The 26,228-nt window shown below is 43.4% G+C and overlaps 1 protein-coding gene and 1 pseudogene across 1 annotated transcript; both read right to left on the bottom strand.

Annotated features, from left to right (window-relative positions):
* Positions 1–6,130: 6,130 nt before the first annotated feature.
* LOC113154535 (phenylalanine--tRNA ligase alpha subunit) lies at positions 6,131–12,785 on the bottom strand. The gene is made up of 13 exons (XM_026348800.1): positions 12,602–12,785; positions 11,920–12,057; positions 11,726–11,824; positions 11,516–11,634; positions 9,895–9,987; positions 8,865–8,993; positions 8,670–8,785; positions 8,492–8,576; positions 8,108–8,207; positions 7,392–7,560; positions 7,200–7,277; positions 6,903–7,017; positions 6,131–6,551 (listed from the first exon to the last, which is right to left on the bottom strand). Exons 1-13 carry the CDS (start codon positions 12,746–12,748, stop codon positions 6,446–6,448), a joined length of 1,494 nt encoding a protein of 497 aa, XP_026204585.1. The 5' UTR covers positions 12,749–12,785; the 3' UTR covers positions 6,131–6,445.
* A 1,518-nt stretch (positions 12,786–14,303) lies between these two features.
* Positions 14,304–26,222, bottom strand: LOC113154338 (annotated as a pseudogene).
* Positions 26,223–26,228: the final 6 nt, after the last annotated feature.

Below are 26,228 nucleotides of genomic sequence, written 5' to 3'. Positions count from 1 at the left end.
CTGACTGTGGGAGTTAATCCACCGTCTGTGTCCAACACGTCACCTGCTTCATCAGAATCCATCTTTATCAGCTGCCTCGTTAGAGCCGGCTCTGTTCCAAATAAGACGATCATCATAACTGCAGTGAAGATGAACACGTCTCTCTGAAACTGGTGCAGGATGAAGCTTCATGTGAAGAACAACAGATTGTCAGGCTGCTTTTCATCTACAGTAATTATCAGGATCAAGTCGTCAGCGAGTCGCTCAACAAACACCAACCTGTGTGTTGTGATGTAGGATGTGAGCTTTGTGCAGACACAGCTAATCCATCGTTCTCAATGATAAAGAACTTCAAGTCCACTGCACTGAGCAGCTGGATGTGGTTGGAGCTGCAGACACAGTCGGTTCTAAACTCAGTACAGAGACAGTAAAGAGTCTCATTGAGAGCTGCAGGTCACAATCAAACAGTTCATATCTAAATATATAGTTATAATATATATAGTTATTATATATATAGTTATAATATATATAGTTATAATATATATAGTTATAATATATATAGTTATTAATATATAAAGTTATAATATATATATAGTTATATTATTATATATATATAGTTATTATATATATAGTTATTATATATATAGTTATATATAGTTATAATATATATATATATATAGTGTTATATAAGTTATATATCTTAGTTATTTATCATATTTCTCGTTCTTTATATATAGTATTTATATAATAGTTATCTATATATTCATTTATCTATTCTTTATTCGTTTCGTATAGTATTTCTTTTTCTCATCTAGTTTCTTAGTTTCCTCTATCGTTCATCTCATGTCTTTCTCGTTTCTTCTCGTTATTGTTCTCTCGTTTCTCTCCTCGTTTCTCTAATCGCTTAATCTCTCTCGTTCTCTCTGTTCTTCACTCTCTCTCGTTCTTCTATCTCTGTTCTTCTCTCTCTCTTCTCCTCTCTCTCGTTCTTCTCTCTCGTTCGTTCTCCTCTCCCGTTCTCCTCTCTCTCGTTCTCCTCTTCTCGTCTCCTCTCTCTCGTTCTTCTCTCTCATCGTTCTCTCTCGTTCTCTCTCTCTCGTTCTCTTCTTCATCGTATCTCTCTCGTTCTTCTCTCTCTGTTCTTCTCTCTCGTTTCTTCTCGCTCCCGTTCTCTCTCTATCGTTCTCCTCTCTCTCGTTCTCCGCTCTATCTCGTTCTTCTCTTCTCGTTCTTCTCTCATCCCAGTTCTCTCTCTCTCGTTCTCCTCTCGCTCGTTCTCCTCTCTCGTGCTTCTATCTCCTCCGTTCTCTCTCGTTCTCCTCTCTCTCTTCTCTTCTCTCTCTTCTCCTCTCTCTCGTTCTTCTCTCTCGTTCTCCTCTCTCTCTGTTCTTCTCTCTCTCTCGTTTTTCGCTCTCCCGTTCTTCTCTCTCGTCCTCCTCTCTCTCGTTTCTCTCTCCGTTCTTCGCTCTCTCGTTCTCCTCTCGCTCGTTCTCCTGTCTCTCGTATCTTCTCTCTCTCGTTCTTCCTCTCGCGTTTCTCCTCCTCTCTCGTTCTCTTCTCTCTCTGTTCTTCTCTCTCTGTTCTTCACTCTCTGTTCTTCACTCTCTCTGTTCTTCTCTCTCTGTTCTTCTCTCTCTGTTCTTCTCTCTCTGTTCTTCTCTCTCTCTGTTCTTCTCTCTCTTTCTATCCTCTCTCGTCCTCCCTCTCTGTTCTTCTCTCTCTGTTCTTCTCTCTCTCTTCTCCTCTCTCTCGTTCTCCTGTCTCTCGTTCTTCTCTCGTCTTCTCTCTCTCTTTCCCTCTCTCTCTTCTCTTCTCTCTCTTTCTCCTCTCTCTCGTTCTCTTCTTCGTCTTCTCTCTCGCGTTCTCGCTCTCTCTCTCTTCTCCGCTCTCTCTTTTTTTTGTTTATTCTTCGTTCTCTCTCGTTCTCCTCTCTCCTCGTTCTCTCTCCTCGTTCTCCTCTCTCGTTCGTCTCTCTCGTTCTTCTCTCTCTCGTTCTCCTCTCTCGCGTTCTTCTCTCTCCCGTTCTTCTCTCTCTCGTTCTCTCTCGTTCTTCTCTTCTCGTTCTCTCTCTCTCTGCTTCTCTCTCTCGTTCTTCTCTCTCGTTTCTCTCTTCCCGTTCTCTCTCTCGCGTTCTCCTCTCCTCGTTCTTCTCTCTCTGTTCTTCTCTTTCTGTTCTTCTCTCTCTGTTCTTCTCTCTCTCTGTTCTTCTCTCTCTGTTCTCTCTCTCTGTTCTTCTCTCTCCTCTCTTCCTCTCTCTCGTCTTCTCTCTCTCTTTCTCTCTCTCTCTTTCTCTCTCTCTCTTCTCCTCTCTCTCTTCTTCTCTCTCTCTTTTCTCCTCTCTCGTTCTTCTCTCTCGTTTCTCTTCTCGTTCGCTCTCGTCTTCTTTCTGTCTCCTCCATCTCGTGTCCTCCTCTCTCTCGTTCTTCTCTCTCTCTTCGTATCCCGTTCTTCTCTCTCGTTCTCCTCTCTCTCGTTCTTCTCTCATCTCGTTCTTCTCTCTACCCGTTCTTCTCTCTCTCGTTCTCCTCTCTATCGTCTCCTCTCTCTCGTTCTTCTCTCTCTCGTTCTCTCTCGTTCCTCCTCTCTCGTTCTCTTTCTTCTCTCGTTCTCCTCTCTCTCGTTCTTCTCTCTCTCGTTCTCTCCTCGTTCTCACTTCTCGTTCTCCTCTCTCCGTTCTTCTCTCTCTCTGTTCTTCTCTCTCTCTGTTCTTCTCTCTCTGTCCTCCTCTCTCTCGTTCTTCTCCTCCCGTTCTTCTCTCTCTCCTTTCTCCTCTCTCTTCCTGTCTCTCGTTTTCTCGCTCTCTCGTTTTTCTCTCTCTGTTCTTCTCTCTCTGTTCTTCACTCTCTGTTCTTCTCTCTCTGTTCTTCTCTCTCTGTTCTTCACTCTCTCGTCTTCTTCTCGCTCTCGTTCTCCTCTCTCTCGTTCTTCTCGCGCTTATTCCTCTCTCGTTCTTCTCTCTCTCTGTTCTTCACTCTCTCTGTTTCTCTCTCTGTTCTTCTCTCTCTGTTCTTCTCTCTCTGTTCTTCTCTTTCTGTTCTTCTCTCTCTCGTTCTTCCTATCTCATCGTTTCCTCTCTCTCGTTCTTCCATCTCTCGTTCTTCTCTCTCTCTCTCGTTCTCCTCTCTCGTTCTTCTCTCTCGTTCTCCTCTCTCTCGTCTTCTCTCTCTCGTTCTTCTCTCTCGTTCTCTCTCTCTCTGTTCTTCTCTCTCTGTTCTCCTCTCTGTTCTTCTCTCTCTCTGTTCTTCTCTCTCGCGGTTTCTTCTGTATCTCGTTCTTCTATCTCTCGTTCTTCTCTTTATCGTTCTTCTCTCTCCGTTATCCTCTCGCTCTCTTCTCTCCCTTCTCTTCTCGTTATCTATATATATAATATAGTTTGACCGGGTCTGGACTCGCCCTGAACCACTTCCAGAAACGCTCCTGCGTCTCTCCTCGACCCGGATCAAGAGTCGACTTCTCGGTAAGTTGAAGTAATTAAAGGCTGAACGGTGGAGGGAGGGTGGAGGGACGGGTGGAGACATTTGATGAAGGCTGCAGCTCTGACGCGGTTCGTTTCTCCTCTTCGGTCCCTCTGGGTCTCGGACTCGTTCGCCTCTTGTGGACCCGCTGTTCGGAGGATGGACCCGGTCTGAGGGAGCAGGACCCGACTCATCATGAACTTCACCGGCTTCAACTCCACCGGTGAAGCTCCGGACTCTCTCGGCGACCCTCTGTACAAGCAGTACCGGCCCCCGGTGAGGGAGCTGATCCCGCTGCCGAAGGGGGTCATCTACCTGCTCATGGCCGCTCTGGTGGTCGTGGGAGTCGCTTATGCGATAGTCGGACACCTGATCAAGGACCTGGCCATCGACATCGCAGGTGGGTCATTAAATCTCCACTGTAGAGACGTTACAGTACTCAGGTACTGGATCGTACTCAATTACATCTTAGATTACTTTTACTTTACTACTACAGTATAAACCAGCTGGTCTTTATTCGACCCCCCCTGACTGGTCCTGGTCCTCTGGACTGTAGGTGGTCCAGTTCTACCTGTGAAAACATCTTTACTTCAGTTTCCACTTTACTTTATTTCCACGACTTTAACTTGGAACAGAGAAGTTTTTAATTGTTGTATTTGTACTTTTGTTAAATGAGGATCTGGATCAGAACCAGGAACCGGTTCTTCAACACTTCATTACTTTTAAACTGCTGACTGATCCATTTCTCTTTTGTTTCTCTAACTACTTCATTATAACGGGTTCTGGGAAACCATCTTTGGACCCAATATCTCATGACACCGTCTGTGCTGAGACCTGAGACTAAGGCAGAACCAGGCCCGGTGTGAGTCTGGGTCAGAGTTGGGCCTAGACTCTTATTTCATGGTCCTAATTTTGAAGTTTGATAAAACATGTCCCTGCCTTCAGTCCTGTGACCTCTTGTCCTGCTCATTAGCTTTTAACTGTCCAACCCGTGTCTCCCTGGTTCAGACTGCTTGCTGGGTCCACCCGATGATGAGGACGTCGAGAAAAACAACGACCCCTACCACATGACCTCGGGCCACCCTCCCTCAGTGCATCCGTTTTCCCACAACGCCTTCCACGTGTGGGACCAGGACGACATCATGATCCCCCTGTCCCACAGTGAAAGCCCCCAGACCAGCCCCCTGCTGCTGGCTGCCATCCCCTACATCCCGTCTTTCTTCCCTCTCGCACACAGCCCCACCAGTCACAGCTCTCTGGCTTTCCCTGGGAGCCCAGGACCAGGGACCAGGGACCCCAGCATCCTGAGGGACTTGTGATGACACGTGCTGGACACATTAATATGACCACACCCACACACACACACACACACGCACAAGCTGTGTTTCCTGTCCTACACTTTACACCCGTCTCAAAGCAAACACCACGAGAAGGACAAACCAAGGACAGAGACGCTCATGGACGTGTCTGGTCCACTGTTCCGTCCCTCAGTCACCACACTGACTTGGTTCCTGGTATGAAGAGCTCTGTTTACTACGTCTCTGAGTTTCTCTCTAAAACAGGTCGAGGAGATCAGACTCCTGCAGAGGTCACGACTGTCAACAAAGCTGCTTCCCGCCTGGAGAGCGACCAGCTGGTCGTCTCCGAGGTATTTCAAGACACTGAGGGATCAGCTTAAGTGGAAGTCTTACGGGCTCCCAGCAACTCTACAGGTGCTGAACACAAGTTAATCCTGCAGCTTTTACCACAGGTGGATTCCTCCGTCCCGTACGCACAGACTCTCACTGCAGATTACAGGACAAACACATTCAGGTAAAACCGAATGAGTCCTGCTACAATCAGGTTTAGTTCAAACTGTTTCAGGGAGGCTGGATGGAGAAGTGAGTCCTCCAGCAGCACCTGGGACGTCTGCTTCACCTCTCCCACCCTCACTCTGGGAGGACGACGGAGGATGAGACGAGTTCTACATATTTCCAGCTCATGATGCATCTGTTGACAAGTCTGTGAAACAGCTTTTACATGTTAACGTGTGTCCAGGTCTAACAATGAGCGACGTGGTCTCATTCGCAGAAACATGACTGGGATCAGTCTACACGAGGTCTAAGAACCTTCTAATCCCACATTCTAGGAATGACAAACATAGTTAAACCACATCCAAATGCTCCTGTGGCCTTTTTTCCATCAGACATCAACCCTCCCCACAAAATGCACCGTGTGTATCTGTGAGCTTAGAATCTGGTGCAGGAAATAAAACCCGGGCACTAAAACTAAACGTGTACTCTATTACTGTGTTTTACTTTCACTCTGAGGAACCAACACGTTTTTCTCGTGTTCAATGACTAAATGTCCCGAAAGCAGCTGCTAGAAACGTTTTATCACTTCGTCTTCTCACTGGTGTCACTACTGCAGTAATCACAGAGTGATGTACTTAAGTTCTGTACGTAGTATTAGTATTTACATTTTCAGCTCTAGTTACTGTTCAGATGCATATTACAGACATAATATTACAATATTATCTTAAAGTTATCAGAATTAGAATTCTGCAAAAGGAGTACTTTTACTTTTACTAGTGGATATTATAAAATACATGTGTACTTTTACTACAAACACTATCAGTTTGGTGACGAGTTTAAATGATTCTTCTTTCTTGTTGATGCACAGAAACCGACCGTCTCATAAAAAAACTCATTTTGTTTTTTTGATGTTTACACATCCCAGAATCTTTTTATTTTTATTTCCAAAGTCGCTCGTCAACAAGTCAACAAGATGTAGAGAAGACACATGTCCAGTTTGTAACAAAGTCAGACTCGCTCGTGTTGCAGGAGTAAAGTTTGCTCCTGTGTGTTAAAGCCCTTTGAATCTTAGAGATTAAAACCTGTAACAGACGCCTTCACACCAACTGGTTTAACTGGCCAAGCTGGGATTCTAACACCTGGCAGGTGTGAGAGGCCGACACATGATGTTAGGGGGTAAAGACGAATCAGGTCCGTCGAAATATAAATAACAACAACTCAGGAGTCCAGTCGACATATGGGGCTGTCGTAGACCATCTGCAGGTTCACCTTGTGTCCCACCAGCTCTCTGATGTTGTTGATGCCGTATTTGATCATGGTGGGTCTGAGGAGCAGAGGAGAGGCTCAGTGAGCAACAGCACACAACACACACTCAGTGTAAACCTGTCCAAGTGTGTGAAATGTGGGTCAGGTGTGAGCTCACAGCTCCACTGATGACGTCTACAGACACAATCTCTCACTTTTAATCCTTATACGGAAAATCTAGTGTCGTTCCCACAGACGTCCACAAAAAGGCTTCTAATCTAAAACCTGCCGTGACTCAACAACCAGGAAAATCAAATCAGCTGTAATCTGTTCAGCAGCAGGGACACAAGCCCAGTGTGTGTGTGTGTGTGTGTGTGTGTGTGTGTGTGTGTGTGTGTGTGTGTGTGTGTGTGTGTGTGTGTGTGTACACCTTTCCAGAGACAGCCCCCAGGCGATGACGGACACACCCTCAGGAACACCCATGGGCAGCAGCATCTCTGGTCTGAACACCCCCGAGTTCCCCAATTCCATCCACTTCTTTAGTCCTGTAGAGACAGAGGACACCGTGATGCTGTGATGAAGTGTGACACTTAGATTTATGTCCTGTCAGGTGGTGGAATCTCAACCAAACCAGAGTAACACAGGTAACCAGAGTAACACAGGTAACCAGAGTAACACAGGTAACCAGAGTAACACAGGTAACCAGAGTAACACAGGTAACAGGTACCTTCGTGGTAGCTGAACACCTCCATGCTGGGCTCTGTGTACGGGTTGTAGGCAGGCTTAAAGCGCAGTTTGGTGAATCCTGGAAAAGAAGAGGAGGTTTATGTGGCTTGAAGAGAAAAACAACCAAAGGCTGCACAGAACATCACAGAGAGGGTTCCTTCTGTTAACCTTTAGCCCTGATAGAGATCCTGACCTAGTTTGGTGAAGAACTGATGCAGGACGCCAATGAGGTCTCCCAGCGTCAGGCCGTAGTCGGCCACCACCCCCTCTATCTGGTGGAACTCAGCCAGGTGAGTGGCGTCCAGCGTCTCGTTCCTGAACACCCGGTCGATGGAGAAGTACTTGACGGGGGTGAACTTCTCCTGGATGGTTCAACAAGTCAGAGACGGATCAAATACACAGTGGTAATGAGAACCTGACGACTGAGAAGTGGGCCTCTGCTTCCTTTCACCCGTTAGTTCAGGATTTGTAGGATTTCCTGTTAGATTTTACTGTTTGCTTTTTAAGCTCCTGTGTGTGTAAGTGATCACTAATGGTTCCTACATCAAGTCATCACCCAAAGGAATCAGGTTTTGAGTTTGAGCCCGTCAGCTGTCGAGGGTCGTCTTTCAAAGCTCCTCTTAAAACTCTTTTGTTTACTCTATATCTTCCTGTGTTGTGTAATGTGAGACATGAATGTAGTAACTACGTACAGTACACGCTCTGAGGATTAACAGTATGTGTACAGACACATCTGAGCTGTCACTCTTCTAGGAAAGCTTTCCTCAACAGTTTGGAATCCGATGTGGGGATTTGCTCCCTTTAGTCAAGAGAGCATTAGTGAGGTCGAGTATGATCACAGTCGGTGCAGCAGCACAAAAAACAACACTAGCGCTAAAGTCACGCTGCTGCAACATTTGAACAACTCACCTGCTGCGCGAGTTTGTACAACATGCGCGCACTGACTGCTGTCGTGTGAGTTCGGAGAATGTTCTTCTGAGCTTCTTCTATCTTCCAGTCGTATTTGTACCTGAACAACAGCAGGACATTAGACACCAAGTCAGGAGGTTTCCTGAAGACGAAGCTTTGTTCACATTCAGACCTTACGTTTTTTTTCTGAACTAATAAAATGAACTGATCTCAGCCGCCGTAAGAGAGGTTTTTAGTTTCCTACATGTTTACTGTGGACTGGTGACAGAGATAAATTAAGAAAGGTTTCTTTCCAGCGCCACTGAATCAAACTAGCTCCTGTGATATGAAAGAAATCAGAACTAAGTCGTGTTGTTATTTGTTGACTGAACATCGACATCTCACCCTTGTGAACCGTAGCCGCCCTCTGAGTGGACCTTCTTCACTCGCTGCAGGTAGTCCTGAGGGAAGTCGTGGGCCAACGCCGGGTCTGAGAGCACACGTTTGGGAATAAACAGCAATCAGTGATGAGGTGAACTGGACTGGAGAGTGAAACATGTGGCACGTGGAACCTCGGCCTCACCGGACAGGAAGAAGGTGTCGTGCTGGTCTCTGGCCGGGTGCTGCTGGGGCTGGAACAGGGAGTCGAAGTTCCAGAAGGAGCTTTCTATGAAGTTGTTGGTCGGCATCTCAGTGAAGCTACAGAGAGACTCAGAGTTAATGCTTCGTGTCTGTGTGTCAACGTGTTGATTTCACTGTGACATTTACTGCTCCTCACCCCATCTCCAGGAAGATCTGCCTGAACTGTGTTCGCTCCTTCATCAGCGGGTGCAGGTGGCCGCAGTCGGGGGCTACACCCATGGCCTCGAAGTTGTAGGGTTTAAATTTCTTCTCTTTCCAGCTGCCACTGAAATTCATTTAGTAAAAAAAATGATTGACAGGTTTTCCTGAAGACAACAACCACATTCAAACAATGCAGGCTGCAGTTTTCTATTTGCTACAGTAATGAAGAGTCTGAGGTGTCATCAAGTCTGTGAAACCTGACGAGGATGTTTGAAGGAAGAAGACATGACGCTGCTCAACACAGCGACTGAACTGAATTTAATTCAGTGAAGATACTGAACAAGTGGTTTGATGTGGCCGTGACACTGGTTGAGTACAGAGCTGCAGAGACAGTAGTGAGAGACACAGACGAGGAGGAAACTAAACTGAAATACTGCTCTAAAAGAAAATCTCATTTGAAAAAATAGAGTCGGGTAACGATCTGACATCATTCAGTCATCAAATCAACGGCTCCACAGTCAGAACAACATCAGCCTGAATCGGCTAAATCCTCTTTATGAAAGCTGACATCACTGCTCTTGACTTTTACTCTGCTGTCTTTCAAATCCTCGTCGTCAGCTGCATTGTCCTTTTTTTAAATATCATTAAAGCAAATTTTAAAGTCTGCTGTACATTTAACTTAAATAAAGATAAAAACTATTTCACAGATAACGATCAGTCTCCACAGAAGCTGCTCTAAACTCATCATTTCCTTTCCTTAAATGTTATTTTGGTCACTATCAGTTTGTCCTGCCCTGCCTTTAGGACAAAGTCCTCGTCTTTGGACGTGTCCCCTTTTATGGGCAGAGGTTTCTATATGTCCTGTGTCTGAGACCCTGCACGCTGTCACTGACCGACAGATGAGGACAGACGGGACATGCTTTCCACTGGTGTTACATCGTGCATTAAGATGCTCTGGTAGGTGAAAGAAGTACCTCACTTCTTCATAAAGTGCTTTTATATGAAATTTAAGAAAGCAGACTCACGTGGCGATCATCTCAGGTGTCAGTTCTGTCTCCTGTTTGGTGAGGGTGGTGCTGAAGGAGCTGCCCCTGGTGATCCAGTAGGACTTGATCGTTCTGAGGATGGAGAGACATTCACACAAGAACAGAACTGACTTTTACGAGACAAAGCATCACAACAATTAACCTGGATTCATCCCTGGACGGTCTCTGAAACCAGAACCTTCAACTTATTAGTCTGTGTCAAAGTGAAAACTCAAACAAGAGCAGCTCTGTGAATCCACCACATCCGTCAGCGTAGTAGTAGAAGTGTGGGGTTTTCAAACACTCTGGTTGTGTATTTTAGAACAGTGCCTCTTGTCTCGAGCTGCATGTAAAGTAAAGTGTGTGTGTGTGTCTCGTGTAAATGGTCCCAACAGAACACTGAACCAGTATCAGCTTTAAATCAGGACTAAACCTTCTACTGCCACCTACTGACTGACAAATGCACCGTCTCAGATGGTGAAGTCTAACAGATCATTATTGGCTGTGCAACAAGTTTTACCTGGATACTTTCTCCTTATTGATAATAATACGTAGATGCTCCACAGATTGGAAATATTAAACATAAATTAAGCACAGCTGGTGGACTCAGACACACAGTGTATCTTCAGTCTAAAGTGTTGTTTGAAACCATTTCTCAGCAGCTGGAATTGGCACCATGTCTTCTGCGATGGGATTCCTGACAGTGTTTGTTCTTTTTGTTGAGAGTGATTCTGCTAAAGTTTCTGTTTTTGTTTGGTTTTCATCTTGTTCATGTTCCGTGTGGTGGTTCGTTCTCTTCGTCATTTTAAAGCCAAACCAGCTTCGTGTGAGTGATAACGAGCCACGTCAAGAGATTTAATGCAACAACGGAGCACACTGTGTGGTTGTGTCTGTTTTTTGTCTCATGGATCCGTTTATTCTTTCCTTTTAAACTATGTCTGTTCTCTCAGTGAGATTTATTCTTTAGTGTTCATCATGTAAAGTGTTGGATTTTATATTACATGTTTTTGAATGAAGATAAGTAATAGATCATTTTGTTTTGCTGAGTTTAGACACGTTTGTAATGTGATGTAAGAAGATTTGTTCATGTTTAAGTTTAATCATTGAAACTTACTCACGATACCAGAGGTTTGAAAGAGACTTCTGAGGTTTTAGAGTTTCAAACATCTCAGAATAAATAACTCTTGTGTTTATAACAAATAAAACACAACTCGTCCTGTAAATACTCAACAAATACTACGTCAGATATGTAGTTTGCAGCGTTTTGATGGGACACATGAGTCTGCTGCTGATGTGGAGACAGAAAACTAGCTGCAGACCTGACATCGCTGACAGGTGGTTTCCTGTCATGATGTTGGTGAAGCACTGGACACTGCTGCGTGACCTTGTTCTACTACCTCTGTGTTGAGAACCATCATGCAGCTGTTTACTGTTTACTGCGTCAGCTGTTCTCCATTACTGCTCTGTCACTATTTTCCAGACTCCTGAGCTCCAGAACTCCACAATGTGTGTTGTTTCTATGAAAACCAGCATAACTGCATAACAAACTGCCCATTTTGATATTTACTGTGTTGGTGTGACCCACTTTGGGAACCACTGGTCTGAAGATGTGCGAACTTACACTTCTGACAGCAGTTTCCTCTTCTTCAGCTCATTCTTTTCTTTCTCCTCCAGATGACCGCCGTTACCTTTCTGCACCAGAAGCAGCTTCTCTCTGACCTGGTCCTCGACGTTTTCCACCTGGGAACCAGACACAGGAAACATTGAACTCAGAACAGGAGCCACTGACCACAGAAGCTACAACAGCAGGTGTGTATAAGGAATCACGTACAGTCCTGAATATTCGCGGTCCGCCCTCGTGTGTCTTGTCCACTCTGATCCACTTGTTGGACATAGCCTTGCTGAAGCCGATCTTCCCAAAAGACAATTTCTACATGGGGACAAATGCAGAGCATCATCATCATCCTCTGTTTACACCTGAACCCCCATTAGGCTGAATGTTCCCCCGGCCCCCGGAGCACTTACCATGAGCTCGCTCTGAGCCAGACCCTCCAGCGGGACGGAGCTGAAGACCCGGGCCTCTTGGCTGCCCTGCTCAGCGATCTCAGATCCCTCCTCCGTCAGCTCCCAGTGTTTAGAGGAGCGCAGCTCGGCTGAGATCACCTGGAGGGCGGGAACAGACAACACCAGCGATCAGCCAGGTGACATGTGGAAACACAGCTCATGTTTGAGGAAGTTCATTACTGTTAGTGAAGCTTTGAACCCTGGTAAAGGTCACGTCAGGTCACCGACTACATGAAGAGGAAACAACCCGCAGACTTCTGGGGTTTTAGAGAGGACTTCACGACCATGTGAGAGTGGATTAAACATCTTAAAAGAACCATTAGACAAACTGATCATCCACTGGGGGCCCGGCTCTACGAACTGTACATCTGTGAAGTACAGTGGTTTCAATCTACACTTGTCTAATTTAGATCATGATCATTTAGGTTCAACTAAGAAAACACAGGAAGCTCCTTTCTAAGTCCATCTTTTATTTCCCCTGAACTACCGGGTCATTCGGTGCACTGTGCTGGTACCGAGCCGCCATGTGGGTCCGAACAGTTCCGAACTTTAATTCATTTAAACTCATTTCATCTGTAGAAACTCTTTAATCTTCGTCCTTGTGTTGCATCAGTCAAACTCAACAACAGCCGAATGAACTCACATCTCCGACGGCCTGAAGACTCTTCACGGCCCCGACGACGACCTGGTGGTCCACCCCGAGGCTGTTCGCCACTTCCAGGCTGTCCACGCCGTCGTCCGCCTTCTCGATCCCCTGGAGGAGCTTCTCCACCACACCGGTGTCCGCCATGTTGGAGCGACTGCGCAGCCGGGAAGAGACCGGATGTGACGCAGCGCTGCTCGAAGGCCGAATGTACTCGAGTAGAGTGACGTAAAAAAGATAAAGTGATTACCGTAAATACTGTATAAAATGTTTCCCACCCATAGTCAGTAGAAGTACACAGTAAAACTATTAATGTAGTATAGTACTGTAGTAATACAGTGTAGAAGTACACAGTAAAACTATTAATGTAGTATAGTACTGTAGTAATACAGTGTAGAAGTACACAGTAAAACTATTAATGTAGTATAGTACTGTAGTAATACAGTGTAGAAGTACACAGTAAAACTATTAATGTAGTATAGTACTGTAGTAATACAGTGTAGAAGTACTTAAGTAAAAGTAAAAAAGCACCTTGATGCTGACTATTATCTTATTGGATTACAGTTATTGATACATCGATTATTTATTATTATAATTTATTTTTCTATTATAATATATCTATTTTATGTTTAAACTGCAGAGTAGCCCATGAATATTCTCCAGGGATCAAAAAAGCAGATCTCAACAAATAAAGTTAGAATTGAATTGTTGATGATATTTTGTAACTACAGCTGTCAGATATATGTAGAGGAAATAACATAAAATGGAATATACACGAGTAAAGTACAACTACCTCAAAACTGTAGTACAGTGCTTGAGTGAATGTACTCAGTTACTTTCACAGCTAGTATTCTTGTTCCATATTTTGTTAATGTCAGTCTTTTATTGAACTTCACTAAAACTTCATAAAAACTATTTTAATCCTTGTTAAATTAAAAAGTACAATTTTAAAAAAATTCTATGGTTGATTTCATTGTAATCTGGAAATTATTTACAAAAGTAGTTTTTCTAATAGCTAGATTCCAATATTTAGTTTTATATATATGATAATAGTATATATAGTATTATATCTACACTAATTAAAACCTTTTACAACAGATTACAGTATAACATTTTAATTATCAGATGGTCTATATGACACCTCACTTCCATCACAAAGATACAGGGTCCTACTATACCTGATTTTTTTTTCTTATTTAGCCGCCTTAGAAATAAAATATGTGTCATGTCTTTTTAGTTTTACCAGTTGTACACTGCATTTTAAGTTTTCTCTTTATGATCTATAGACGTGAGGGCTCAGTCACACGCCGAGTTCGTCCTCCACAAACACATTTGGTCTGTTTTGAGTGTCTTCTGCAGCTTTTTAAAAATTGTTTAACTTTCTAATAACTAATACTATTAAAACTAAAGAACTGTTAACAGCTGCTTCAAAACAGAACAGAAACCTTCACATTTTGTTTTTAACCACATTTTCTAATTTGCTCATGTCTAATTAATTTATTTTATTTTATTATTTTGCTCTGTTTGTACAGTTTTTTTTTTATTCTCTTCCATTACACAAAGGCATTCTTTATGTTGACATACTTTAAAGAATCTTAAATGATGAGCATCGGGGGCTACCAATTCCTGAAACTCAAAACTAATTAAGACTCTACTCAAAATAAAAGTAATTTATTCATACAAACACGCTTTGTTAAACAACGACAGGAACAAAACCTGTGGATTTAATGTCAGGATGACTGTTTTTTCCAGTAATCTCCAAAACCATTTATTAAAATAACTACATCACATTGAGTAAATTACAAAATAAGCCAAAATTACAAGCGATAAAGAAATGAACAAGCTATTCTGGGTATTGAATTGTTACAAAAAATACATAAAAAATTGTAGTTTCAAACTACAAGATTTTACCAGTTTCACATGTAAAAGAAAAACTGCAGTCGCCACAGAACTTATTATAAGAAACTAAACTAAGTCAGAGCTATTGGGTGAGTACTTTGTAGCATCAGCCTTCATATTCAGTGATGGGGATGAGGACTGGTAGCACAGATTAAAAAAAATAACTTAAAAACACAAGACCAAGCACTGACCAGACCACTGAAACGACTCACTTTGTGCCCACATGTGCTACGTAGAAACCCAAAAGCACATAAGAAGCGAACATAGAAAAGGCAGAGAGCACAGGCAAGCTGTCAATCACTTTCTTTGGAGAAGGCTTGAGACACTGATACAGGATGCTTGGTGCCCATGATTCTCACACACACACACACACACACACACACACACAGTGATACAGTCTATCTGTACTGGTAGCTCATGCTGCCGTCTCCTCTGCCGTAGCCCGCTGGACTGTGGTACTGAGAGTGGTTGTTGCCAAAGCCCTGGGTGCTGCCTCCTCCACCTCCTTGTGAGTTGTAATTGGACTGGCTGTTGAAACCTGCAGGTGAAGTATGTGTTGATTAGTGTTAGTGCAGGAGTGTGTCCCACACCTGACTACAAGCAAACCAAGGAGAAAACAAAAAAACAAAACTGCCTGTTCGCTGCAACGACCTGCTCTGAACTGTGGATTGTGTTATTGTTTCACTAAGCAGTGTTGCTTCTTTGTGACATCCTGCATGAGTATGCAACCTCTCAACCAAACTGTCCTGAGTCCTGACCCTCTTTTCCATATATGATCGAACTGAGAGGAGGTTTGCCCTTTTAATGTATCTGGTGTCTGTATGCAGAGATTGGTTGTGAGGGAAGATGCTCCACTAACAAAACAAAAAGAGCACCAGAAAACTCCACAGAGTGAGATGTCTTCACTCTAGCAGATTCAGTTATTCTTTCATTAATATTTTAATGTTTTAAACTTCATGTTTTTGACCTAGGACCTCCAGGATTTGGATCAATAAGCTACTGTGTCAGGTCAAGTAGGAGACAGCTGTTATTTAATTGTCATGTACTGTAGGTAAATATCTGGACTGGATCTGAGTGAGAGGATAAAAATCCTAACTCACCTTCATAGCTGTAGTCTTGGCTCCCTCCAGAACCCCCTGTCACCTGACTCGGGTAGGCAGTGCTGTACGAGTATCCACCAGCGCCGCCCTGGTTCTGGTTGAAACTCTTCTTCCCTGCCCATAACCTTGGCCATACTGGTTATAGGAGCCCTGTCCTGAGGGGCTGCTGGACTGGTACCCCCCAGCAGATCCACTGTTAGCGCCCAGGGGACCTGGAAAGGGCGACTTCGCTCCCTTGTGCATGGGGGGTTTCTTTTTGGGGGTCTTGGCGCCAGGAGTGGCAGTGTAGGTGCCGTCATTCTGGTAGTATGAGCCATAGGAGCCCTCTGCTGATCCAGGTACAGAGCTGGCAGGAGGGCCACCTGACGGGCTGCCTGATGCCCCTGCTCCTCCGTTTGTACCACCGTTGTTGTAGTAATCTGGAAGTATCAGCACGCATCAGTCTTAAAACAGGCGCACCGTGATTCAGTATTACAGCTACTACTGCTTTTCTATTGTTCATCCACTCAGACTGAATTAATGCAGACTCTGCAGTAACAGTAATGAATGGTGACATTTATTAAAAAAAAAAACATAACATATAAAAACATTAAAGCAAGTTTTCCCTTCCCGAACAGAAATCAGATTTTTTATTTCAGCCATTCTGTTTGCAAACCTCTCCCCCCTCAGTTTATCAAAGCCTGTTGCCGTTCAGATTTGAGGATACTGTAAGACCGTCATGCGTTTCAGTAATCCATGACTCAACAGCGTGGCCGGCACGACACACAAACAGCAGATTTCAAATCAACAAGGCGGCCGCTTCTCAAAAGCAAATCAAAAATCTAAATGAGCTCAGATTGGAAGGGACAGAAAGGCATTAGAACGAGATAAAAACAATTCACGTTAAGATCTTCTCATCAAAGTAAACAGTGTGGAGACAGAGAGGCTGTTGTGGTGTCGACAATAATCCAAGAGGCTGTTTGCTGTCCAGCTCTTGCAGGCTTTCACTTCATCACAATCCAGTAACAGAGCCTTTGTCTGCGGTCAGACACATGGAGTCAGTCTACAATAAATCAGCCCTGCAGTGTGGGGAGGCCCAGGTTCACAGTAAGCTGAGAGAACAGAAGGTGACTTGTAGCTACATGCATGCAGTGGTCGATCATCTCCCCGAGGTGTCGTGATAGAGGGCTGACGAGATAGGGCCGAGGGGTCGATGTCACTTTATTCCCAGGGTTGTGGACTTGATGGTGGAGGTTGATGCCGCTGGAACACTACAGAGTATTTTGTCCGTTTTATCCTCTCTACAGGACTGTTTTTGATTTTCTAACACTGGGGAAGATCTATGTCGCAAACTCGTGGTAGCCATAGCAGTCTGAGACAAAGTCACCTAAAGAGTGAGACAGGGCAGAGAAAGGAAAAAATATCAAAATTAGATTTATTTGGGTTTTTTCTGCCATAAAAGAGGCAGTTCAGTAACTCATTAGGTCAGATTGTTTTTAAACTGAGTTGTTGGGTTTTTTTTTTTTTTTTTTAGATTTCTCTGCTCCTGTCACTCTCAGGTAGGTCAGTCCTCAGAACAGGCTGCCAGAAGGAAGCAAAGGGGTTCTCATAAGAGGGGAGGGGTTGTCAAAAACAGATTCAATCCTGTGGCTTAAAGCAGAGAAATGTAAAATCACTGAACTGGGAACATCCCAACATGTGTTAGTGTTGTGTGATGTATCATGTCTGCTGTAAGCTGGAGTCAAACAGATACACCACCTGTACAGTGGTTCAGAAAATATTCAGACCCTTCATGTTCTGCAGGGACAGAGAGGCTGGTCAGAGTTGAAGGAAGGATGAAAATCCTTCAGGAAACCCAGCTCCAGAGACCTGAGACTGGGTTCACAGTTCACACGAAGACAACACTGGAGTGACCTGAGGACAAGTCAAGTAAGGGCGTAAGTGCTACTGACGGACAGTTGTTCTGTCAGAACAACAGTTTAGTGGCGTCGCTCTGTCAGCAGACAAAGGAACAAACTGCTTTCCCCAGTCTCACTGACAGCAGAACATACTGGTACAGCAGGAAGAAATCTATATTTTTCTATTGTCCGATATGTTTCTCCAAGGAATAAAAATCAGATCTACAGCATAAACTGAAGGGAGCGACCTGAATACTTTCTGAAGTCACTGTATGCTTGTATCCACCACACGGTAAGTTTAACATCAGTCCAGACAAAAAGTAAATAAAGGACATGACCATCAAACCTGGATAGGAAAGGTAAAATAAATACTCACTGTATCCGGAGTTAGCACTGTTCCCGTAACCGTACGTTCCAAAACCACCTGGGAGGAAGACACAAATTCACTATTCTGATCTAACGTTCTCCCACCATATACAACATGTACTGCAGTAACAGTGTGTTTCTACCCTCCTTGTCCGTAGCCGCCTCCATTGTTGAAGCCCCTGCCTCTGCCACGACCTCGTCCTCCTCGCCCTCTGCCTCTGGGTGTAGCTGCGTCTCCACCTCCAGAGGCTCCCATCATTCCAAAGCCTGGAGCGTGCTAAAGAAGATGAATAATTAATTATCACATAATTAATTAATTTACTGAACCAAATTAGTTGACTACTGATGTTTCAGTAGCTCTGTATCAGTTTAAAATTATTTTTCCTTCAGTTTGTAGACAACTATTTATAAATATCTAAATACCCTGACATTCATGTCTAGTACTTTGTTCTGCTGTACTGCTTACCATTGGTGGTCCCTTTTTCTTTTTGGCAGCATCAGCCACAGAGCCCTCAGGGAAGAGTCGCTCCAAAGCAGCCAGCGCAGCGTAAGCCTTGGCCACCTTCTTATTGGACCCTGTTCCCTGGAATTTCTGCCCGTCAATCTCCACCTCCATGACAAAGCGTTTGTCGTGGCTGCCGCCAGTTTCTGAGATGAGCTCGTACTTAAGGCCGCGGCGCTTCTCGTTCAGCTCCATCACGGGGTTCTTGCCGTGTTAGTCAGGATTGGTCCCTGCTGGCGAGCCGTCTGACAGGAAACACAGAGAATTAGATAAATATGATAACGGAGGAAAATCAGCATTGGTAGAAACACAGAGTAGCTTCATACCTCTACAGCATCAGTGGTGTCTGTATTTGCTGCTCCTGTGCCAGCAGTGGTGCTTTCAATCTGCGCTACTACTGGCTTCACGTCTTCCACAGCTACTGGAGCTTCCTCTGATTTTGCTGACTCAGCCGTCTTCAGTTCCACTCCTGTGGGGAGACCCATGTCCTGCAGGACCTATAATTGTCCACAGAAGAACGATTTAAATATGTAAAAAATACAAATAAGATTCTAAAAATTGTTACGTTTCAACCATTTCTCATAATTTCTCCACAAAAACTCCCTTTGCCTTTTAATATCCATCCTCTGGATGATGTGCTCACCTTCACAGCTACGTGCAGCTTGGCTGTGCGTTTGGATGGACCAGAAGCCTCAAAAGTCTTGCCATCTACTTCTACTGCCATTGTGAAGACTGGAACGTGAACAGGGCCGGTCTGGGATATCAGTTTGTACTGGAGACCAGGCTTCAGCTGATTGAGCCTCATCAGAGCGTTCATAGCCTGGGGCGGCTCAGCCTTCTCTTCTGGAGCTGATTAAAAGCACAGAATGAGGATATTACCACATCATGTCCCACATCAACAGTATGATATACAGGCAGAATAGGACTGTTCATTTAAAAAAACTTCTACATATACTAACATCAAATTGCTCTGTTTGTCCAATCAACTCTCCACAGCGGAAGATATTTAATTTACAACCAACAATACACAATCGAAGAAGAGACGACGTCAATGAGTCGATGATGTTTCTGGTTTATAGGATTCCTACTGTTCTTGCTCATCTCAGATATTCAGTGGTTCTATCAAAATCAACTGACTGTGCACCAATTTACCATACCTCACATCGTATTCCTACTTTATATGTTTGTAGGCCAGTAATATCCCAAGTCTACTTCCCTTATCAATTTGCATTTATAGCCTTGCTTTTTGTTCTATTTAAGGATTAATACAGTATCCATCTATTCCATTTAATAGGTGCATAGTACCTAAAACCTGTTCTGCCGAGGTCCTTGGGAGCACACAGAAAATCTAAACAGTTACTAAATTACTTACTTTACTGTAGTCACAATAAATAAATGTTAAAAAGGGATGAGCAGTAGTTTATTGGCTTGATAAATAAAGATCATGTGGTGATAGCAACTTGAGATCTGGTGGTGAATAGCTGACAGAGTGAGCTTTTAGCCAACAAAAAAAAGCTCTTACATTTCTTCTGCAGCTTTTTCTTCTTCTTATTGGGACTCTTGTCATCAGTTCCCTCCTCTTCCTCAATGGGCCTTTTCATTGGCGGAGCATTTGCCGTACTGGGTGGGATTTGCACTACATCGCAGATGCATAGACAAAGTTAAGTCATATCAATATACTCCTGTGATGTATTGTACTCTATCGAATCCATAAATGTTAAAAACAAAAAGACCAACTACAGTGAAAGTACTGTTTACCTGTGTAATCAATAGGAGTCTCACTACGAGGTTTCTTGGGCATCTTTGAGGGAAGGGGATCCATTCCAAGCACTTTGTGAAGCTGTCCAAAAGCTGACAGCCTTAAGGCATGCTGAAATAAATACACAGTAAGAATTACACATTTACTGAAATATTAGTATGTGTCTATGTGTATGTGTACGTGAAATATAGTGTGTCTCACACACAATTTCGTAAGGCAGTCAGTGTGAGGACACTCATTGACATAATGCATTCCCATACTGTCTCGTAGGTCATGCTAATCTAGTCGGTTTCTCTGTGTTTTCAATTTATCGTGTACTGTCTCACCTTAACCCTAAGACCTAGTCTTAACCCCACAATTGATCTTTAAACACCCTTCTCATTGTGAGGTCCAGCTAAAATGTCCACACTTTGTAAAAATGTCCTCAGTCCAATGGTTAAAAATTCATGCTGATCTTCACAATGACAGCCATACAAACACACACCCCCACACACACCCCCACACACACTTATCTTACTCACTTGTGCACTTGCTGTAATGTCTTCTCTCTGCTGTTGGTCTAAGTGGCCGATCGCATCTGTGGGCTCCTTCTCACATGGATCAGAGATTCCAGCTCCATCTACAACAGACAACGTGAGTTCAACCTTTAGAATGTACACTCTCAGTTATCAATGTATTAGAACAACAAGCTATAACTACATCAAATCCGTGACAACAGTCGTGAGATAAATGCTCCTTCAGGAAGGTGATAATGTTCAGAGTCGATTCAACTGTATGATCATTTAGGAGGATTTATTACATACTATTGGAGCTGACTTAGTTTTAGCTTGTACCTAATAAAGTGTCAACTGAGTGTAGTAACACAATAAAAAGACAATTTGGACCAGAGGCTTCACATTCATACCTGCCATGAGGATTCCTGAAGCCAGACACTCTAAAACTCTCCGCAGTGCTTCTCCTGCCCCCATGGGCCGGTTCCCTGTGCCAATGGCTTTCTCACAGATCAGCTCCAGTGGCTGCACAGCGCGAGAGATAAAGATTATTATTATAAGGCTTGATCACTAACACAGCAAGATTTAAGGTCACTGCGCTAGACAGCATCTCAGCAGCTTAACACATGTGATGGTGGTCTTTGCAGAAGAAACTATATATGCTGGTGACACAGTCTTTACTGTTATGTGCATCTAATTTGGATTTACATTTTAATTTTAAATAGTTCTCAGAATTCATGATTAAGAGAGGATTTCACTCACCCAGCCACGGAGCGGGGCCCACGTTGGGACGCGGGCACACAGGTCCCTCAGGATCCGGATGACGATGACACAGGAGCGCAGCCCGTTGGCTCTGGCCTGAGGAAACAATCAGGGGGTGGGGAGGGGAAGGAATGGGCATGAGGGAACAAGTAGTTTTAGTTCAAGAAGAAAATCTGGTCCAGCCTAAAACAAGATAAACGGCAGACTAAATGAAAGTAAACAAAAGAAGCCACACACTGGAACAGTTTTAGCTTTGTCATTTAGTCCAGAGATATTAGATGAAAGAATAATGTTCACTTTGTTGGAAGACTCTACTTTTAAATCATCCACATTCATGGCTGTGAGTCAGTAGCCAACATGACTGATGGTGTCAGACATAACACATTTGTTTGTGGGGAGAAAAATCATGCATGTGCCTAAAGGAAGAAAGGAGTGATCAAAGCCACCTCTAAATTCATACCAGCTTCAACGTGACGACTAAGTGAACGGTTTTAAAAAGGATGCGCTTAGGTGCTGCCGATGAAAAATTTATTTAAAAATACGACTCAAGGTGCAATATTCCTGTTGATTTTGTGGCGAAAAGAAAAACAGAAACCAGCCAGAGAGCAGGAGCAGCTGAGGCCACACATTCTACAAAAACAAGCTTCACAGATGGGTTGTCGTGGAGTGGAAGCCGAAGATGACACAGGCCGTGATACTATGACGAGTTGTCATTGACAAGGGTCACTACAAAGAACAGTTTCTCTGTAAAGCTACAGAATGGGGTAGCAATGTTACTAGCTACTTGCATAAATGTGAAAACAACAACTCACTCACACCAACACTGACATTATAGAAATATTGCACCTGGATACTCTGTGGATTAGTCTCAGATTTTGGCTGATTTGAGTTAAATAGTTGTGAGGGAGGTAATGAACGCAGAACTAAAAAAGCAGCAATGAACAACTTTAAAAAACAAAAAACAAAATGGCACTGCAGTAGAACCTGTTAAGTGAGCAAAGCAACTCTACAAAAGTTTAATGACAAAGGTTTCCTAAGAAACAAACATCCAGATCATCAAGTATTACTACAGGAAGAACACTTCAAAAGAGTAAATAAAGAAAAATAACACATGAAACATCCAAATAAAAGACAAAAGAACATACAGCATAAAACCAAACTGAAAACTACTTCTGTTTTAGAGACAAATAAAGACAAGATTCAAACCTGGAACCACTTAGCGTGGCGGAGAGACGCCAAGGCAGTTAGGCATTTCTGCCTGTCCAGAACATCCGGGGGATCGTTGACTGAAAGCGTTTCTATTGGCAGGTGGAATAAGAAGACAAGGTACAGTTTGACCAAGGGGAGTTCTGTCAGCCGGCCAGGGGGAACACAGGCAGCCTTCCCAAACCACAGGCAGGAGGGGGAAGGGGAGGGGGACCCCTCCACTGGAGAACCACCAAACGCTCTCAACCTCCCAGTTAACATGGTTTTGTACGGCCCGACCCACAATGATTAAACTCAAAACCCACCAGAGCGACACTGTTGTGAAGTGGGTTATAACTGACATAAAAATTAGTCTTAATTAAGAATAACTGGTATCAAATGGGAGGTTTCTCCTTTGCTGCTTCAACTCAAATTAATTCTTCAGTGCTAGAGACAGGCAGATGATACGAAGCTGGAGCTCATTATACTCCTGTGACTTTTATGTTTCATCATGTTGTGTCAGAGCTTGTGTGAAATGAAGAAAACCACCTGAAAAATGGTGTCTAAGTATAAAAAGGTCCTGGCAGATCATACACTCTGCTCAGGAGCACGCTTGCTTGACTTCTGAAAATTTACTGAGTTTATATTATATTATTATCAGAGTCATATTTTAAATGTTGTGGTTTATGCAGCACAATATTAAAATGTGCTGCCACATAGCAGTAGTGGAAATAAATACTGTACTGTACACCTGTACACAGCAGTGAAAGACTTAATATTAGTTGCATGATATGTGGCACAGCTTAATTTACAATTACTTATTACTTAAAGCACTGAAGGTCCTGATTCTGAACTAAAGATCAGTCTTGATTTATTGACACGATATGAACATTTCAACGGGGAGATTCTGAAACTGAAGAGTGATCAGCAGATGATTTTACTTTGTAATTTTTTTACTGTCACATCATGCACAACCGCTTTAAAAGTGTACATGGAGCTTAATGATAACGCACACAGCAAAACTGAGGTGGTGTCGTGGCCCCGCCCCAGCCTTGACGACCTGGGTCCAGCAGATCATGGTGTATCTGAATCTTTTCACGACACAAGCAGACACAGAAACATCACCTTAAAGCTTCATATGGTTTCATCCACCCATCACTAACCAGTAATTTTTAAAAAGCCTGCGTATATTTTCCGGTGTTAACAGGAAGTAGAGCCCTCCCCTTCGCCCCTATACTGGGTACACTGCACTTTGCCCCTTCCGAGACAGAGAGCGGCCAGTTGGTCAAAGGTCCAGCGTCCCTAAAAATTGACAAACTAGAAGGCTTGACAGAGAGAATCAGAATTGGAACCACAGGCAGAAGTTATCAGATGCACAAAAAGTGGGTATCAAAACAAGTCCACACTGCAGCAAAACTGATGGCTTAAAAAAAATGATTAAGACCCAAACTGGGCACCACTGTCGGCACGAGGCTACAGATAAGGTCAAGGTTCAACACCTGCTCACTACTGTAGAGAGCTCTCAAGCAGAAATCAGCTTCTTTGTTTCCTGTATATCTATATTATTCTATAGTTTGTCCGTTTCTACAGAGCTGGGGCCAATCCCAGTTTTGAGAGTGGCTTACTATAAATGCAGAATCCAAGTGTCCCTTATCGTTATCTGTAACCCCGAGCCTTCCCTGCTAAAGAACCTCAGAGACAGTCAACACCCACTGCTGGGTCTAACAACCAAGGACAGTTCACCACATGTTTTGCTACTCATTTTTGCTGCAATGCAAACCGTTCATCATCAATGATAAAACACATGCAAACAAAGTGGTCTCTCTCTTTATTTGGTTAAATTCTCAGTAAGCCTTCATTTCGTTGGTGACCTTGAATATTAAGGGGGAAGAGAAAGCCATGTCTTCAGCAGTCAGTAAAACTACCTGCCCTATACTGTATATTGGGCCATCAAAAATGTACAATTACATTACATGGAACTACGAGAGTGGCTAGAGAGCTATAAACATAGCACAGTTTCATTATGTTGATGGTGCATTCTCGTCCCCTAGCTCCATTGAAGGCCCAATAAACAATATCTGTCTAGTCCTGGATTCCTGCCTGGCCTCCCTGCTGGAGGAGTGGCGCCTCTAAAACCAAAAACACTGAGGCCTGGGTGTAGGAGCTTACCTCCAGCAGCAGCCCTCTCTATCTCTTCACGCACGACAGGAGATGTCAGGTGAATTGTGAGGGTGAGAGGGGGGCTCCTTGGTGTTCTTGATGATAATACTGGCCTCACGGATGTGCTGAGTCACCACATATTTTTCTTCTGTGATTGTCTATGAAATAGAGATGTGTTTGTCAAGAAGTTTGCTGATTTGATTTAGGTGTTACATGTTGGCATGTCACAAGACAGGAATGTGAAAAACACCCTTTGTAAATTTCCCAGAAACAATACTGACGTATTTATTTTCACTTAACAACACACAAAATAATAGATTATATTTCTATACAAATAACTTAAATCTGTGTCTGTCCAGACTCACATTCATACATAGTTTAATCAAATTCCCTCTGGGCCTTTTTTAGATACAGCATTAACATATTGTGACACATCACTGTGTCGTGTGACCTATGACCATCTCATCTAATCAGCTCATCCTTGAGTTCAAGAGGAAACTTCTGCCAAATTTGAAGACATTCCCTCCCTTCCCTCATAGTCATTAAAAAACACACAAGCTGTAATCGGCTCATTCTCTTCACAGTCTGGCTTTTGCAACTTTAACAAGACAGGATACATATACCATCCGAAACTGTATATATGCTAGTACGTTACTTTTTCTACTGTACAACTAACAGCCATTTTCAATATAATAATACTAAACAGTGATTTATAAAGCACTAAAGACAATGTGAAAGCTAATTTCATTCCAGTGAGACTTGACTAGTTTACTGACTAGAAATTCTCAAGGTACCAAATAGTTTCCCTCTCTTCTTGTTACATAGCTTAAGTGACCATTTCTCAGGTCTCAGGCCGCACAGTGAAGTGTGCTGGGGTAGTACCTTTTTTTCTTTTTTTTTGAAAATAGATAACTTCAGCATATTTACAAGTTGTTTTATAATTAATATTAATTGTTTTATCTTATTTGATGCAAGAAGAGAGAGAAAAAAAAACAAAACAACCACCACCATCTGACAGAATTACACATGAGTAATCAGCTTCCCTGCTCTCCAAAACATTTGGAGAGTGTTGGGCATCCGCACTGAAAACCACATATTGTTCAACCACTAATAATATGATCCCTGTAAGGCTGGTATTAAGTCTGATATAATTCTGTACACAGTTCCAGCAGATGTCTGTCTCATGCCAACACATGCAGTCAGGGATCAGTCACATTACTGAACTTAACAGAACATCACTGCTGTATGTGCAGAGAGATGAAAATGTCAAAGACATAATTGAGATAAATGGAGCTTTAAAACTCAATACCAGTCAGGCTCTAATGAAGATGTTCAGCACACTGAACTAGCTGAGCAATGTTTTTACCTTGAGCTGTGTAACAAGGTTTTCAGACACTTTCTTCAGCAGACTGATCGTCGGCTTTTCCTTACAGAGGAGGACCAGCTCGAGATCCAAGTCCCCCTTCAGTAGCAGGCCCTTCGCAACCAGGCCCACCCTCATTACTCCACGCAGAGAGCGGGTTGCC

The sequence above is a fragment of the Anabas testudineus genome, chromosome 8 (assembly GCF_900324465.2).
Source record: "Anabas testudineus chromosome 8, fAnaTes1.2, whole genome shotgun sequence".
Lineage (NCBI taxonomy): Eukaryota > Metazoa > Chordata > Actinopteri > Anabantiformes > Anabantidae > Anabas > Anabas testudineus.
Note: the sequence above shows the minus strand (reverse complement) of the source record. Positions and strands in the feature narration are given on the sequence as shown.